Source organism: Coturnix japonica, chromosome 10, assembly GCF_001577835.2.
Source record: "Coturnix japonica isolate 7356 chromosome 10, Coturnix japonica 2.1, whole genome shotgun sequence".
NCBI lineage: Eukaryota > Metazoa > Chordata > Aves > Galliformes > Phasianidae > Coturnix > Coturnix japonica.
In genome coordinates this window covers 15,312,005-15,329,930 of record NC_029525.1, presented here as the reverse complement: position 1 = coordinate 15,329,930, position 17,926 = coordinate 15,312,005, and the positions used below count along the sequence as shown (strand labels likewise).

The 17,926-nt window shown below is 37.4% G+C and overlaps 1 protein-coding gene across 4 annotated transcripts in view; it reads right to left on the bottom strand.

Moving 5' to 3' along the window:
• The window catches only part of LRRC28 (leucine rich repeat containing 28), a 48,173-nt gene that overhangs the window by 21,995 nt on the left and 8,252 nt on the right, over positions 1–17,926 (bottom strand). For all 4 annotated transcript variants that reach the window (XM_015873180.2, XM_015873182.2, XM_015873181.1 and 1 more), the window contains one exon: positions 17,354–17,491. In XM_015873180.2, coding sequence (XP_015728666.1) covers positions 17,354–17,491 — 138 coding nt within the window. The remainder of the gene's footprint in view (positions 1–17,353; positions 17,492–17,926) is intronic.

The following is a 17,926-nucleotide window of genomic DNA, read 5'->3' as shown; positions in this document are numbered from 1 at the left end:
TCTGGAGACTAAACATAGTACCTGTATTAACCTAAGCTAACGTGACTTCGTGCTCTTTATTAACTTACATTAAGGGGGAAGAGCAACCAGGAATAACCAGTGACTGCATGACAAGAAGAATGAAAATGCAACTTCAATCATTCCAAATGTAAATCAAGTTATACTGGCTTATCTTTCTCTGATGAAACTCCTTAGTTAACACATGGGTGTCATATCTCACAGCAAACAATTGGCATGGAAAAATATCACCAGTGGTGATATTCCTTGAGGGCTTACTTTGTTTAGAATTTCTATTTTCTGCCACGGTAAAAATAATTGTTAGGTTTTGCTTTGGTGACGAAATAAGCATTTCAAATACTGCTAACATGAGAGAGAATCCAATTACTATATAGAAAGAAAAGCAAGAACATTTAGACTTCAATGACTGAAATGGAATGAAGAATATCTGCTTGAAACAATGGCACAAGAGAGGGACTGGTTATGCTGGTTCACGGGTTACAAGCCAGCACTGAAAATAAGTAATCACTGAAAATAAGTAATGCAATTTCTTAGTGTAGCTGGATCATCAGGAACAAAGACATACATTAACACACCTTCATATTGTTTGCAGTGATGGTCCTGCTTTTATCACACAAACTTTTCCATATGGAACAATGTTGTCTGACACCCACTCTGCAAACACAGCAGCACGCTGCTGTTCCACAACTGCAGTCATAGTCTTTGCTATCTACCATTCAGTTAACTTCTTTCCAGCCTGTGGTACCCAAGGGGACAGATTCTTACTAGTCTTCGCAGAATCCAGCACTGTGGGGACTGGCTGTCATGTGAAGCACTGCACTTCATGCACCTAGTGGTCCCTTTATATCCTGAGGTCCAAATAAAAAGCAGTGAATTGCCTCAGGAAGGGAACAAAGTGCTCACGGCTACCACACTTGATGTATGAAATGATAATCAACTTCCATGAACCTCAATACAAGACGCATTTCCTTATCACGATGATATGAGTGAAAGACACTTGAAGTTTCTCATACTCACAAAGCTTATTACCTGTTCCATTTGAGAAAAATATATAAATATCTGTGCATGCCTGTAAAATTTAAATGTTTCTATTATCAGTTTAAGAACTCTACTGGACAGGAAACACAAGTTTAAGTAACCAAGTGCTTGAGGGAAAAGATCTTTTAGATCCACTCTAGGATGTCTCAAGAGAACTTAAATAGTTTTTAAAATGGTTAAAGCAAATTAAATAGCCTATTATGTATTACATTACATTTACTGTCTTACTAAGCAGCTCACATTTCATGGCCTATAAAAAAAAAGATAAAAAATAAATCCTCTTGCACTAATTGGCACTTATGACAGACCTGTGCCATCATCAAACAAGGAAGTTTGATCATAACTCAAAACTGGAATAATTAGATTTAAGGCCAAAGAAAGGGGGAGGTGAAAAGAATTACATTTTGACACGGCTCTATGCAGAGTTTAACTGTATTGTTAGTGAGCGTTTGAAAAATGCTCGCTTCCTCATGACTAACAAACCTGAAGGTGACTTATTCCTCTATTTTTCTTGTGCAGACTAATATTCGCTCAATAATTTAAAAGAAAAAACAGACAGTGGACCTGGAAAATGTGTTGGGATACTGCAGAAACGATTTCATCAATAACCTGCTTTTAAACAAGGCCCTGAATGCGTTGAAACCCATAAAAACTATATCCCATCCCAACTGATTGAAACTGAATCTGTCATTTTTAAGTAAACCTTGATTCTACTTCATAGAGATTTCCTGACTGGAAAGAACAAAGTCTTCTTCATGGCACAACTGTTCTTCTGAATGACCCTACCCATGTAAGTAACGCCTCAAAGACGTTCCCAATTGTGCTCCCCTACCTCAAACATTAACTATCTTGACACTGTTCAAAATCATTTCAACAGCAGACATAACTCAATGTGTGCAAAATATATGCTTCTACTGCACATACCACATATAATCTTTCATCCAAATTGTCACCGCTAAATACCATGCGCCAATTTAGTATCAAACCTTATTTACTTTGTACCATTGTTCACAAAGGTGGGAAGAGTGGTGTTCCATAATCTAATGTTGCAAAACAGCAACTTCAGTTTAGCAAAGTGACTGAAAACAGACATCAGGTGTGAGGGTCTCATTAAGGCAAACTCTCCAAAAGGTCAGTGGTTTCCCACCTCTTACCACAATTAAATTTAAACTGAGAACACACAGAGTTGCCAGTTTCAGGTGTCCTCTCTCTCCTCAACATCAGCACTGAAGCAGCAGGCTAAGAGCATAAACCTAGAGCAGTTATTAGGTTGTGCTCCGTGTTTACCTCCATACACAGGGCACCACACCTAAGCCCACGCAATTCCCTGCAAACCTCTGCTGGTGGTTACCCACACAGGCAGGTCGATTCTCCAGCAAAGACATCTTCCCCAGCAATAAGTGATAGGGGAGGAGATGGACTGTCAGGAATCCATGTGATGCCAACAAGAAGCAGCTACCAGAGCTATAAGGCTATGCATTTCCTCACATTATTTAAGACAGATGCCCTGCCAAATCCCTTATATAAGATACTACTTTTTTAAACTGTTATTCTTCAATTTGCATAAGTGCTTGTGCTTACGCTTGCACAAACACATGTGGAATTCCACTTTGTTCCATAATTTGACAGTCTAAATGAGGATAGTTAGAACAAACCTGATCGTAAATACACCAGAAATTAACATATGTGAGAACGGCCAAAAAGGATGGCAAGAGGAATAAGTAAGGAAACAGGTTAAAGCAATGAGTAAGGATTCATCCAAAATAAAGAGTGAGGGTGCGGGGGAAGCAGCTGTTTATGGACAAAAGTAACTGTGGGCCATGAGATCATCAGCCAGCTTTCTTTTCTCAGAAAACAACTTATTTTATTCCAGTGCATCTGCCGAGTACTTCACTACTCCAAAGTGAGGTCCTGTTGTTAAGCAAACACGTAACAGATGCAGAATTACTATGATAACAGTTTGCTACAGATTCATTAAATGATGTCCCAAATTTCAGATAGAGGAGCCAGTATAAACCATGAAGAGATAGAATGGGGCTTCAGCACGTATTGCACATGGAAAACCCTGCTAGCTCCTTACAAAGCAATGTCTCATTAAGGAAGAGATGCATTTTTGCTGCTGTCTTTCCCCTGAGCAACAGCTGTTTACTTTTTTTTGAGTATTCCTGGGTGGTATGATTATAAACAAATACGATATGAATAAAGCATGAGATCTTTTATGTTTCTCTTGTTTTATTGCTGTCTTGCTATCTTTACTACTGCACGTCACCCGTAACTCACTGTGCACTCCTGTCAATATGTGAAATGCAAAAGAAAAACACCTCTTGGAAAACCTTTGTGAACAAAATAAAGAGCCAATGCTTTGAACTGAGATGCTGACTAACAAGAGCTGGCTTAGAATATGCACAACAAGCCAATCATCATTTACAAACAAAGTAAACAAACAAGGTAAAATAACGAGCTTCCTAAGCAAGGCATTAAGGATAGCTCAGGAAGCCACACAGACAGGACCAATCCTGGCTCTAAGTTCCAGGACAGCTTCTTCCTTTCTTCTCCAGAGGAAAAAATTCAAGACAACAGACTGGTCTCTCTGACAATGTAGCTCAGTACTTACATGCTCCTAAACCATTACTACTTCAGTGTGTATTTAATCCAAGCAAAGACCTACCTGCTTTGACTGTTGCTATCAGCTGTTCTCAACCACCTGGAAAAGGGTATATCTTTCATTATTTTCTTAGGGTTGTGATTTTTCACCACACCTCTTCAGGAAATATCTAAATACATAACAAAAGCTATAGGCCCAGCTTAGATTTTCATCTTTCAGTGGAAGACTACTGCACTGTATAAAGCCAAATTATGCCCGCTTATAGCAGCTACTGATCATGATGCCCTCGTGATGCCCTACTGCCCTGGTAGCAGTAACAGGAGGTTCTCCAGCTCCTCCTTCCTTCCCCAGCTGGTTTGTGCCCACATCTGCAGGGTCACTCAGTAGGCTGCTCTAATGATGAGGCAGCTGTTAAAAAATGGTACTGAGAAACAACTAACAATTTCTAACCAAGCTTGTTACCAAAGGAGACAACACCAGACTTCAAAGAGAACAACTACAGCCTCGTCCCAAGCTGCAAGCCTTATCTCAATCCATAGACAATACCACTGTTTAGTATTTCAGACCAGCACAAAATGGACAAGGCTTACAGTTAGACTCCAAATAACCCCACACTTGGCCATGCTGAATTTCCTTCTCTTAGATAAACAAATAAGTAGTCCTAGTCCATAAAGCTCTCAAACATTACATAATTACCAACTTGAGTATACTTGCTGTTGTTTTGCATCAAAGCTTTCAATAATGAATGACAATTGAATGCAGATTTGCCCAATGCTAAGTTAAAGACGGCCCTTTACTTTGAACACCACAGCAATAAAATTAAGGTAACTGAAACACAGGTATCAAACTCTGCATGTGTGACATGAACCACAGGAAATTTAATCTCATGTAATACCTCTGGTTCCACACACTCTCCTTATAGGCTTTTACCATTTACATTTACTGTCAGTAAATGACGCATTTTATTTTGCCTTCATTTATTTAATAGACCAGCTGAGTAAAAACAAAGATATCAGTATTAAGTAGTTTTGATCTGAATTTCTCACAATGGCAAATGTAAAATAACATTGCATGTGGCCAGCAAGATCAAAATGGAAATCCATACACTCTAAAATTCTTCTATTGTGCAGCAATAATTTCTTTTTAGTTCACTTTCAAAGACTGAATGATTTTGTTCACCAAGCCTCCCTGAGCACTCATGCCCTACTAGTGAATTACATTTGCTTAATGCACACATAAAGTCAACTACCCGTTGATACAGCTAATCATCGTATGCAACTTATGGAAAGCTTAGGGCAAGTTAAATAAAACAAACAAAAAATACAAACAGTGAAGGGGGGGGAGGGGAGGACCAAAGAGACAGAAGTACATTCATAGACAGGTTTACTTTGTAAAGACATAAGAATTTAAGGGGAAAAAAAATGTTAGCTTTCAGCATCCAACCCTGTAAAGTTACAAAATGTAGAGTCGAGCTTTTTCTTTGGTCACCAACATCGATTCTTTACAACAGCAACAAATCAATTTTTCCACTTAAGCAGGAGGTTTTACACAAAATATCAGCAGCAAATTATTTTATAAGTTCGGTTTACTGAAAATTACCTCTGAACTAAATAGCTCAATTGGATCTGCGAACTAACAGCTCTTGCATTCCATAAGCAAATCTGCAGCCATATGTCTGACACAGCAGATGTCTGTCACAGCAGTCACACGCCGTTTAACTTCTACCTATCATCTTATGGTGGTAAATTATACAATTAAGTGCAGTTTTTCCCCCATTAATTTATTTACAAATCGTGATGGTAAATTCGGTAAGCACTGGCATAACCATACAGAAAAGCTGTTTTGCTTGCTTGGTTTACTTGATCTTTGCTTAAGACCCTCCTGTACTAAAGTCAGCACAGCAGAACACAGAGCTCTTTGGCAGCACAGTACCCTGCCATTTCTAATGCAAACCTGGGATCTGCAAAGCAGTGTTACATGCCCTTTTCCCACACATTTGCAAAGTGATGAAAAAAATCTCACAGAAAAAGTTTAGTATCTGTTCAAAGCTGAGGTTTGCTGGAAATCTCACTAATGCGATTGAACATATTGTCCGTATTAGTTTTCTTATTACAGAAATACACCATTCATGTATAAAACACATCCTTCTCAGCACATATCCAGCTCTCAAAATCTTGTGAGTTTTAATCCCAGCCTTGTCCATACACATCTGTTTTCAGCCCTGTGAACAGTAAAATCCCCTCTACATTCAGTTTTGCCTTTGGGTAACATATCTAAAAGGAAGTCTTTTAGAAGTATTTTTAAGAGCATCTGTTAAGAAGTTTCAGATATGAACTTCACATACATCACATATGTCTTTAAGCAGGCAATCGATGAAGATCTTTACTATCAGAATCATCAGCAGAAGAATTCAGTGCTGACAGATGAGTTATGAACTCACTTCCTCTGAAATTCCTGTGCTTACAAAGTAAGTATTGGGCACTATATGACCACTCAACTTCAGATCGATTTCTTCGAATATGTTGACTGTCTCTAATAAGCTATTTTTGAAACAACAGACACTCCAAAGTAACAGAGCTACTACAAATCCCAAACTCTTCCTCTCATAAGGAGAAACCAACGCGTGCATTGCACAAGAAGGAGAATCCCACTCATGATAGCCCCAAGGTATGTTGCTCTGAACCTGACTGTTGCCAGGCCTAACATAGAAAAGCCCTTGTATCAAATTCCACTGAAGAACATTTGCTGCGCTCTTACAGGATATTCAGCAGGTTGAAAGAAGAAGTTCCAAAGAGAAGGAAGTGACAACTTGAAAATGTTACACCAACTTACATGTTTTATTATAAAGTAGTTAAGAAAGAATTTTAATTTCTTTCTGTTGTACTTTTATTCTTTTTTTTTTTTTTAAAGCATGAAAACTCAAACACCACATTATCTTTACAGAGTTCAAAGCATCCCATCATAATAAATCAAATGATGTCTACATTCATTTTCAGCAGCACTCAAGACAGTTGCACAGGAAAGCAGCCAGCTAAGCAACAAAGTACCGTGTCACCTCAGCTATGAAGACTCTTGGAGCTGCTGCCAAGAATTTGAGTATAGGAGAAAATTTGCCAGAGCTGTCAGGGATCTGTAAAGCTTTAGGGTCCACACTGGTAATACATGAAGTTAAAGGAACTATTAGTTATGATCATTTCTAATGGGCTTTCAAATATCTATATAAACAATACCTTCAAACAGCCAATGGAACACCACAACACTGGCTGACATAACTGCAAGTTTGACTCCTGCTAACCTGCTTTCCTGCATCTTTGGTTCAACTCCACTGGAACTGAACTGAAAAAATGGAATTGAATTGACTGCAGAACCTCCACTTCTATATAGTCAGTAACTTCGTACAACACAACCACTGCCAATGAAATACTGACTGAATTCAAAAACAACCTTGACTATTTTCAAAGTTATTTTTTCCTGCTGCGTGCAACTTTCATTATGAGTTCTGTCCATAAACTTTGAATCTCAGCTTTCGAACAATCAAAACACACACAAAACCCACAACAAATAATTCTATTTGACCTTCATTATTTAGGTCTGTGTGCCAGGTCTAATCAGCTCTCACAGACACATTCTACTTCTTAAAATGACTGTAGAAACACATCTTCAAGACGAAAAGGAACAGAATGCATTGTTTTGATGGTACAGCCTGAAGCTCTTAGATCTGAGTTTTATCAAAGTATACTCTATCACTGATCAAAGCAGCAATGACAACTTAATGTTCTTTAAAGTTATATATTGCTGTATGAACTTCCCACTTTTGTCTTGTAGCCTCTGGCTCAGCATGTCATTGGGAGCTACTCAAAGGACAAGAGACTTTCAGAAACCCTCCGTTCTGAAGCAGCAGCTCAGTGATGGAAGAAGTGGAGATCTTATTTACTCTTGAAAATTCAGGGTTGCCATTTCTTCTGTGAAGATAATTAATTCAGTACATCACAGTATGAACTATTTACATGTGGTAAGAACATTTCCTCATTTGTCCCATTACCAATTTCAGTATCACCGAAAGACACATCGCCTCTGTATTAAAAATCCATATTTTAAATCCCTTGTCATTTGGTATTTTACATATGATATGTAGACTTTAAGCAAGGTTTGGAGGTTTCATATACGTATGACAGAGTGGCACTTTTTAATCTGCATTTGAACAATTTACTAAGAAATCTGAGTTTGCTAGAAAAAAAATGTGATTTTGCTTAATGAAATTCTTAAATGGTTTCCACTTCAGCTTTTTTTTAATAAAAAGGCTTAAAGTTGTGTAACATAGCTACAGCACTTCTACAGCTATAAGATCTATGATATCTCTAAAAGCCTAAAATCAAGGCTTGCAACAACTACTTAAAGCATTCTCAGCATCTTCAAATCCCCTGCCCACACCCCCATTCAGGAGGAAAACCCCTGGCAAAACAAAGCTTACAGTGACTTGAGAAATCAACGGCTGCTCAACAGAAGCACGAGCCAGGATTCAAGAGGCAGAATCAAATCTCGTAACAATAGAATCCAGCACAATCTGCTCACAACCTCTCCGGAATGCACCTATCGTCCAAGTACACCAACATTAGATGCAGCATTCAAACTCATTCACCTTGGCACAATTCCCTCATCTCCTACCTAAAAAGCCCTTAAGGGGGACAGCTACCAGGGGGAAAGCCCATGGCCCAGGGCTTAGAAAACATACGTGTTCCTGCAAAGATTTTGATTTTCACAAGTGTAGCACTACAAAGCTAGAAACCCAGCAGGCTCAAGAGTATCACTGATAATAATTAGAATGGCTTTTCTCTCCCCCGTCCTGATTTCACCTACACCTCCTCAGGTTTCCTACAAACTTCAGTGAAGGGAAGGCACAGTTTGGAGGTAGGAGGCACGGAACTGGCAGGGCCAGATTCTGCAAGTCTGACACATGGTATCTTTCACAATGATCTCACAGAATAGTAAAGAGCAAGTGGCAACAGATGGACCATTCTTAGACTGAACCAGTTCATTTCGAAACACTAAAATCATGTATACATACACACACCTTGTGTACACACACCTACATAGACACACAGGGTATTGATACTCACTGGAAATCAAAGTTGAAGACAGACTGGGCAACATCACGTCGCAGGCAGCCTTCCACTGAGATATTCTTGCCTTCTAAAAACACATTTGTTCTACCATGGATATAATAAAATTAAAATGCAAGTGGTGTCACTTTGAGAGATGTCTCTTTCCAGATACATGATGAGACCATAACTTTCACTAAGGCTCTGTGACCAGTACGAACTATCCAGTCAAAGATGGGAACCTTTTCAGGTCAAATCACCCTCTGCCCAGATCATACAAAGAATTTAAATGAATTGAATGCTGAATGTCTGAAATGCTGAGGTACTGAACCCTACACTCAGACATTCCTGGATCTCTCTATTAACTGAGTAACTACATAAGAACATCATTCATGCCTTAAATACAATCAACCAAGTAGAGTTTCCAACTTAAAGGATCATCAAAAATAATGTCAGGACCTAAGAAAAAAAGTGTGTTGGAACCCAACTCATCACCTTGTTAAAACATGCAATAAAAAGAAGCTGAAATCAGTAACAAGTTGCACACTTTGAGCAACTACTAAATATTGTGGAACTAGTGTTAGAAAGCCCAAACACTTGCTAGGTTCCTGGTCTCTATGCTTTTACCTTACAAGGACTTGAGACTCCAAACTACTGACACGAAGCCATGACAGCAATTTGTTTGTCCCTGATCACTTCTCCAGATACATAATGACCACAGTTGTTTTACAAACCAGATTTCATAAAACTGAAGGCATTTGGAAATCAGATGCACTGAGTAATATTACTCTTTCAAAAAAATAACTAAAAACAACACGCTAATTAAAATACCTTAGTTTCCAAACTCTTTTTCCAGTCTTTGAGTTAAATTACAATAGCAAATTTTAAGTTAAATTTACTGTTAGTAAGCCTAATAGGCTAATATTTGAATACCCAATTTAAATGTTAAATTTATGGCTGCTTCCAGCTGTTTTCTACTAGCTTCCTGATTAATGAATTACAACACAGACACACCGTACACATGCATTTTTGACAACCTAGTGTGCAACACCATGATGAGGAATACCACAGGCCACTGTTGAAACATTTTTTCATTTTGGGTTTGGTTTTTTGTCTTTAATTCTGCTGCAGTTGCAGGAAATACTTCAGTTCCAGTACGCCCAATAGAAGCCTATCTGGAAGAAGAGGTGGAACAAAAAAAGCTACACTGGAATACATGAAACTGAAAACAGTCCTAGAACTTTTCTGACTGTATGTTTTTACTACTGCTTTTGCTACCAGCATCCACTGATGTTATAAACCTTCCACAGTGTACTAAAAATTGTTGTATGATACTAACAAAAAGGCTTTCAAAAGACTCTCAGTGAGGGGAAGTGGCATAGAACTATGGAAATAAAGGAACTGTTAAGAAGGAGCAAGCAGACAAACAGAGAATAGTGAACAGGTTGGTATACACAGATGACTCATTCTGACACGTTATCCACGTTAGGGTATATAGAAAAACTTCAGTTGGTAAAAATTTCCAGGAATTTAATAGAACTTTTTTTTTTTCTTCTGTCTTCACTTCCCTCCACATAAATTCAAAGCACTCAGAGGTACTCGCAGCCCTCCTGAGAATTTAAACCAAACCAAATATTTGAGCAATGCAGACTCTGTTATAAAATCTCACACCACCAACATCCTTAAATTAAATAGGCACCACTGTGTTTGGACATGCATGAAAGCTAATCTGTTAAGGAACAGCACTTGTACAATACACCACCCTGTGCTTTGGTCACCTCTGTTTAAGTCATGAAGTCCAATAAGAGTAACCATCCACAAGGCCATTTTGTTCAGTTCTCCCGAGATAATCCTTTCCTATCATTTTCTAGGGGAATTTTTTCTTACAGAAAAAAATGTCACTCTTACAGACTGTCGGGACAGAGCCATATAGTAGCTTACACAAAAATCAAAACATTATAAAATGTTCTCCTGCTAGAAAGCCAAAGAATGTCTTAAAGTTACCAACAGATATTTTCACTGAGCTTCCACTAATACAGCATCATTACTAATACAGCATCATTACTAATACAGCATCATTATTAAAGCCTTGCTAACTGTGATGTTAAAAAAAAATCCAGTAAAAGGCAAGTTTTAAGTGTCACATTGATTTGGGTAAAGAACAATCATTTTGTTGTTCAGCAGGAGAATTAATATTAATTTCGGTTAGTAAGCCAACTGGTAAAATATATGCTCTTTTTAATAATTTATAGTAGGACTCAGTTTACTGCATAAAACTGCATCTGCAATTAAAACAGGCTTTTGTTTCATTTTAAATTTAAAAGACATCTATGTACTTCAGGATAAACAATTTTCTTATGACAAAAATTGAGGGATTTGTATTTAAGAGTTTGTGCTCCTTTAAATAGTCACAGACTTACTGAGTGCAAAGCCCGTGTAACCTAATCTATGTTTTCCTCAAATCCCCACAAGTCCATTTACTTAAAAACACCACACTCCTGGATTGGTGCCTGGCGTACCAAACCTGTCCCATCGTGCACACATGTTACTAAATTAGGAAAGCAGAGTGGACTAAGGTTACGCCAGCTCTGAAAAAAGAACAGAGTCTGCATCAGTTTGTGCCTCCGCTTTTAAAGACACAATCACAAAAAAACCTTGAATAAGTATCAACACAACCTTGCTTAATCAGACTGTAATAAAAGCAGGGATAGATAGCAGGAAAAGACCTACAAAATACAAATTATTTTTTCCTCCACCTTCAGCCCCAGCCCCCATCTTGAGGTTTCCAAATAAAAATATGAAAAACACATTTAAAAATGAAGTTAGACTGCGTATTTTAATGCCAAGATCCAGAAAAAGAATAGACTTGCTGGCACGCAGCAGCCCTGATCAGTGGAAATCTACTGTGAAAACAGAAGTAGGGAAAGGCATGTAAACATTACTTCTTAATTAAGATTTACTGAAATACCTTATATTGAGCTCTACTCAGAATTGCTATGTTGAGTATTCAGGAAGTCTTTACCAGTGAAATATTGGTATGAATAGTAAATACATATATTGTATTTTAGAGTGACTTTTTTTAAAAAGGGGAGAAAAATGAATACAGTTTTCACATCTCAAAGCTTCCCTCGCCCCCAATTAGCAAAGTATATTGCTAAGTCTGTTTTGTTTTGCATTTATCAATTAACATTCCTTGGTTTATTTTATAAATAGGCAGAGCAGTAATTAATTGCCGTTTGATTTAACCCTCCTCATCATTAAAACTGATGTTACCTATGCAAGACAAAAATGATATTGTAGAAGTTTATATTTTTTAAATTCTGCTTCATGAAGTCTTCCAGCCTTCCAGAAACACGAGGTGTTTCAGTTACAAAAGCCTCACTGATCTTACCGCTATTAATTTCTTATTAATTCTGAGGATTAATTATGGGGAGATAATTATTCATTTCCTAATAACAGGTAGGAAAACTCAGTCCTCCCCAAAATTAAACAGGACTAACCTCATAAAGGTGTGGTCTCAACAAATGGAATGGGAACACCCAAGTTCTATTTCTGGTTAACACTGACTCCTGCTGTGGCCTGGAGCAAATCACTTCTGTTAAAACACTTTTCTGTCCTAAAAGATGATAACGCCCCCTTATCAGCTTCACAGAATCTCTCTCAAATGCTTTGAAGTCTTTTTTTTTTTTTTAAGTCTACAAATGTATTATAATGGAGCCTAAACTGACTATTTCTAAAACAATTTGCCTTAAAAAGAAGGATTTGAACAGAAGTGAAATGAAAAGTATGCATGTCATTAAGCTCTCCTAAATACCGTTGCAATTTGCACTTCTGAAACACTAAAGGCATATGAATAAATTGTCCTCTGGGTTCACACAGAAACGTTAATTAGAAATGGAAGCCCCACCTTTTGCTACATGAGAAAGGGCAGTATCTGGTAAACCTGAATTTAAGCGCTGCAGAGATCTGTACCTCCCTGCTGCCATCACTGCTCACACATCCCACTCACCTGCACTTTTGCTTCACAGACCAAAGAAACAACATCACATAGATCACATACAATTTGCTATTATTCAACTGTATGTTATTTATTTTACCTGATCAATGCACTCAACTCAGAGCATTTAAGAACTGTTTCTGACAGCAAACACAAAGGGAAACTTTTGTGTAGCCCCTATAAAGACAACTGCTGCTATATATCCACACACACTTTTCCATCTTCAAGGGAATTTTGCCTAAAGATGTGCTGGGATCATAAACCATACCCTATTCTTTGTATAATTACTTAAGCTTTTGCTCTTGACTTGGCAAAACATGAAGCTTTTCATTTTAGTATATCTATAATTAACTCCAACATGTGCTGAGTAAACATAACCTCATTTTTAATTAAATCTTTGAACAAGATGCTACAACTTGCCATTTCTAAGGGGAAGTATTTGTCAAGCTGTGCGCAGTACAAGTCTAATCCTTGTCAAACACAAAACATTAGTCCACCTGAGTATAACCCACCTTCTTTTCAGTCATTTGCTGTCCAAACATGCATTCAGTAACTACAAGACCAAGAAGTTGAAAAATCATCACATCAAAACTTTGAGGCTAAAGGAAAATCAAGTCTAAGCAGTCATTTCTAAGTAAGAGACAGAAAATTTACTAAAGACAACACACTCAAATAGACCTACCTAAAATCCTACATTAAAATAATACACCAACTCCCTGAGTAAAGAGAAATTTCTTAAAATAGAGTTACTATAACAATACAATCCATCTTTCACTTACGCTACAACTAAGACTTTTCAAAACATATTCCCAGTAGTGTTTCTAAATGGTCCTCACGAATTTGAAGGATTTAAGTGGCACAGCTGAACAGCAGAAAGTGCGATGTTCAAGAATTACATTTTCCAGTGTCAACTAGAAGAACCGATATGCTGCTGAGGACAAAAGACCCCAGGTCTGCCATTTGCAAAACAAAATGAATGCTGTAGACTTCATTTGTAGTAGACAGACTTCATGCTGTAGACAGATATGCTGTAGAAAAGGGCACTCAGGAGAACTCTTGTAAGTACTAACATTCTCACCATGTTCATTTCTTTAGACTTAGTTGCAGCTCTTTTAAGCAGCTCTTGTCTCAGAGAAGGTCTTTCAGTTAATTTTTTTTCAGTTGCCACAGATGAGATACTCTAACTCTGCATTAGACAAAAGCAGGTCCATTTATTAACCTTACCAAAGAACATACAAAACACGACTTCAACAGCATTTCACGAAGCATTTTCTTCTTGCTATTTCATGTTCCATTTCAATATGCTCATTCTGGACAATTTTTCCATTTGCTTCTCACCAAATTCAACTTAGTCACCTTCCAGAGCTGTCAAGATGCATGAGGGAAGTCACACTGTTTAACTGCATCCAACCACCAAAACAATGTGCTCAGAGGCCAAAGTGCAAAAAGTTATCAACAGGTGATACCGACTTCACAGTGTTTGCTAAGCACAAAGGTAGGATTGTTATTTACACTACAAGAACACTACAGTACACAAAGCATTTTCTAATCTCCAAGAAACACAATATCCATGCTTCAACTACTGCCCCCTTTCCCCTCACCAGTCCAATATGGTCTAATTTCCTTAGCAATGTACACCTTTCATACAGCCAGCATACTTTTTCAACATTCTCCCTCACATCTTCTCAAGACAACTTCTCAAACCTACTTAGGCAGACATGACTAAACCTGAACCAGAAGACAAGCCTTCCAGTTACTCAGTTCTCACAAACTTTATGTGAACAAATATGTAAACACTGAAACCTTACTGCCCATTTACACTAAGGGTAAACAGCAGCACGTGCTCAATCTTTATTAGAGTCTGAAAAACATCTACAATCTACTGAAAACAAACATCTTCATGAAGGCTTCATTTCACATGCTGATTCAAATGTTTAAAGATAAAAGCTATGCTGAATTTCTGTAAGGCAACACTAAAATACTAATGAGCGTTAATAGCAAAGCTGGAACAATCCCATCAAAAACAGATAATTAAACACCACATGCTATTCTTTTTTTTTTCCCCCCTTCAATTCTTAGTCACAATTAAAGAACATAAAACAGAGTCATTCTTAAAAATATGAAGTCCAAAAGAAAAGCATCATTAACTACATGATTATGAGAAACTATTTGCTATCCAAATGTTTGCACAGTCATAATAAAGATTTATTAGTACCCTCAATAAGTTGCTACAAATACCCATGTAGTTTCAACAAAAGTTGAGAGTTCTTAGAGCACCAGACACTGGGAAGGGAAAGAGAAGAGGAACGACAGGCCAACAGTTCTGAAGTCAGCTTTTTATGTGATGACATCATTACGTTGCAGGTTGGTTACACAAGATGAATAGCAATCAACCTTTATTAACTGGATCCCTGCTGGGATAAACAGTTCACTGCCATTTGTGTTGTATCTACGTAGGACAAAGTCTGAGGTGAAATGATCATCACCAGTTTTGAGAAGTTGCTTCTGCAAGTGACCATCACTTTTACCTGAGAACTATTTCTTTAAAGCAGCTTTCTACACTCAGCACAAGCTGCATTTGTAGAAGCCAAACTCTATCTTAAATGGTAACTTATTTTACAACGTAAGAAAAATCAAGGTTTGTCTTTCCCTAACGCATTGCAATGCAGTATCTGCTCTGAAGAAAGCAGTTAACAACAACCCAGTATAATAACATACTGCAGTGAAATCATACCTCACCCGAGCTTTGTTTTATTAACTTTGCTTGTTTTACTTTGCTCTATTTTGTCAATTGTTCAATATTAATGGTATTTTCAAATTTAAGTAGAGGTGATCTTCAAAATCTTCACTGTTTGACCACGTGAGCCTAAGAAAATGTGCTTGAAAGCACTCTTCAGGAAACGTTACATTTAGAAACACTCAGTGCAGTAGATTAGCTGGGCACATTCTCCAGTGTAAGTGAAAGATAAATCTTGTTTGGACTGGTAACGCTCCTGCTGTGTGACATCCAGCCATGATGACACTGACACCATCTGAACAGACAGGATTAGGAATGATAGCAGTAAAGACATGTGCATACACTGGTGGTACTCTATCACAGAAACAATGAAAAGACGTCAATGGGTTCTCCAGTATAAAATTAGCAACAGTATTCTTTTTAAACACGCAAAATTTTCATACACTCAAACCAAAAATCACTTTTTGATGATGCCCGGTACAAAATTTTGTAAACTTCAGAACAAATTAAATGAAGCTTTTACATGCTGCTGATACCACCTCCAAATGTGGTAGACTCGAAATCAGCTCTTCAGTAATGTAAATTATCCTTTTGAAAGTAGTCTTTTCTTGGAACCTTTTTAAGTTTATGTGTGAAGTTTTGAAGCAAACGTGTCACTTTTCCTTTGAACAAGTCTTTCTTTCATGGTACAGCACCATAAGGTAAATTATCTTTGAGGAACATAAAGCACATTCAAAACACTGCTTTCTCTTGAATGTAGGACATCTTAAAATTGATGGAAATTTTACTGGCCTGAGGTCATAATGTTTAACAGGTTTATCTAATTTCATTCCAGAGCATTTACAAAGTCAATTTATTTTCCCTTTCTAATCATAATCATTCTTTGACTGGTTCTACAAAGCTTATTATGCCTAGAAAAGTACAAGGAGAGGACTACCTAGATTTCTGCAAACAAGACTTCAAAGAACAACTGCAGTATACTTCTTGCAAACAAGCCACATGGACTTTAAAAAGTCATGCTTAAAATTTAGCTCAAATTAGTACCAAAAGCTAAACTTGTTAGACTAAGTTACACCAGTTTGTTTATTAAAATACTGACATTATACTTTATCTTCTCTACAGATCAGAAAAGGCAAATAGCCCAGAGAGAAATGAAAAAATGAAACAGTGAAAAAAATTCAAGAATTGTTGTCTGATCTGGACAGATGGATTGAAGATGGAAGAAGAGAAATCGGGTACTTCTGCTTATCAAAGTACTTAGAAAACAAACAAAAAAATCATTCAACATTTGCCTATGGCCAACTTTTTGACTCCGTGTCACATTTACTTGGAATAAATTTTGCTTTTTTGTTATAAGCCAGTAAGACCATCATTTGTTATCTACTGCCATACTGAGGTAGAACTGCCATAGGCAAAGCTATTGGACACGTGTCTTTTCTGAAAAAGTATGAGGCTGTTTGGCTAAAAAATAGGAGGAAGACTGGAATATTTTATACTCAGTTAAATCCAAAGAAACATTTTATCATAATGACATTTGTCATCAGCATTTTGTGTCTTCTTGAGCAACTTCAAGACTTTCTTGTTACAATGGCAACAGCTGTTACATAAATACTTTCCTCCTCAAAAATAATTTACACAATTTTCCTCCACCTCACATCAATACTGCACATTATTATGTACAGCTTATTACTTTATAAGTTCATGTGGCACAGTACTCTGCAATGGTAACCCCTACCTCATCTTTACACTCAGGTTGTGCCATGCTTAATCTCTAAGATTGAGTAAACCTAGAACAAATCACAGTGCCAAAGAAGATCAAATGCATTTTGCCATTGTTTTAATACTCAGTTTGTACTTACCTGCAGGTAAATATTTCAGCTGGTTGTTAGCCAAACGAAGATGACGTAAAGATCTCAGGCGACCGATCTCTGGACACACAATTTCAAGGGCATTATCACTTAGGTCCAGAAACTGCAGTTTAACGAGGGAGCCAATGGCTTGTGAGAGAACAGATTAAAACATGAATGTGACCCAACAGTAATGTTAAAATCTTAATAGGACTACGAGGGGATAAAAAGCCACAGTACCTTACACCTAAGTATCAGCAGATTTTGACGCATTAAAGTCAGTCTGACAACTGAATGACATAGTTGATGAAAATGCTCATCTAAAAAACTGTATTGCTGGCAGTGAGATTGGGAGGAAAAGAAAAGTGATGGACACAATACTTCCATTTCTAGATTCTCCTCAAGTGATTCTGCTCTGTATTTGGTTTTTTTCATTCCTTTGCATCCATCCAACAGAGCTTAAGGTACTTTACTGAAGTTGGACATAGAACTCCACATTTAATGCACAGAAGACTAATACAAGTTCCTGATTTCAGGTTTCAAAAGTCATGACATAAACCAACAGAGTACTGTAACCAGCTCAGA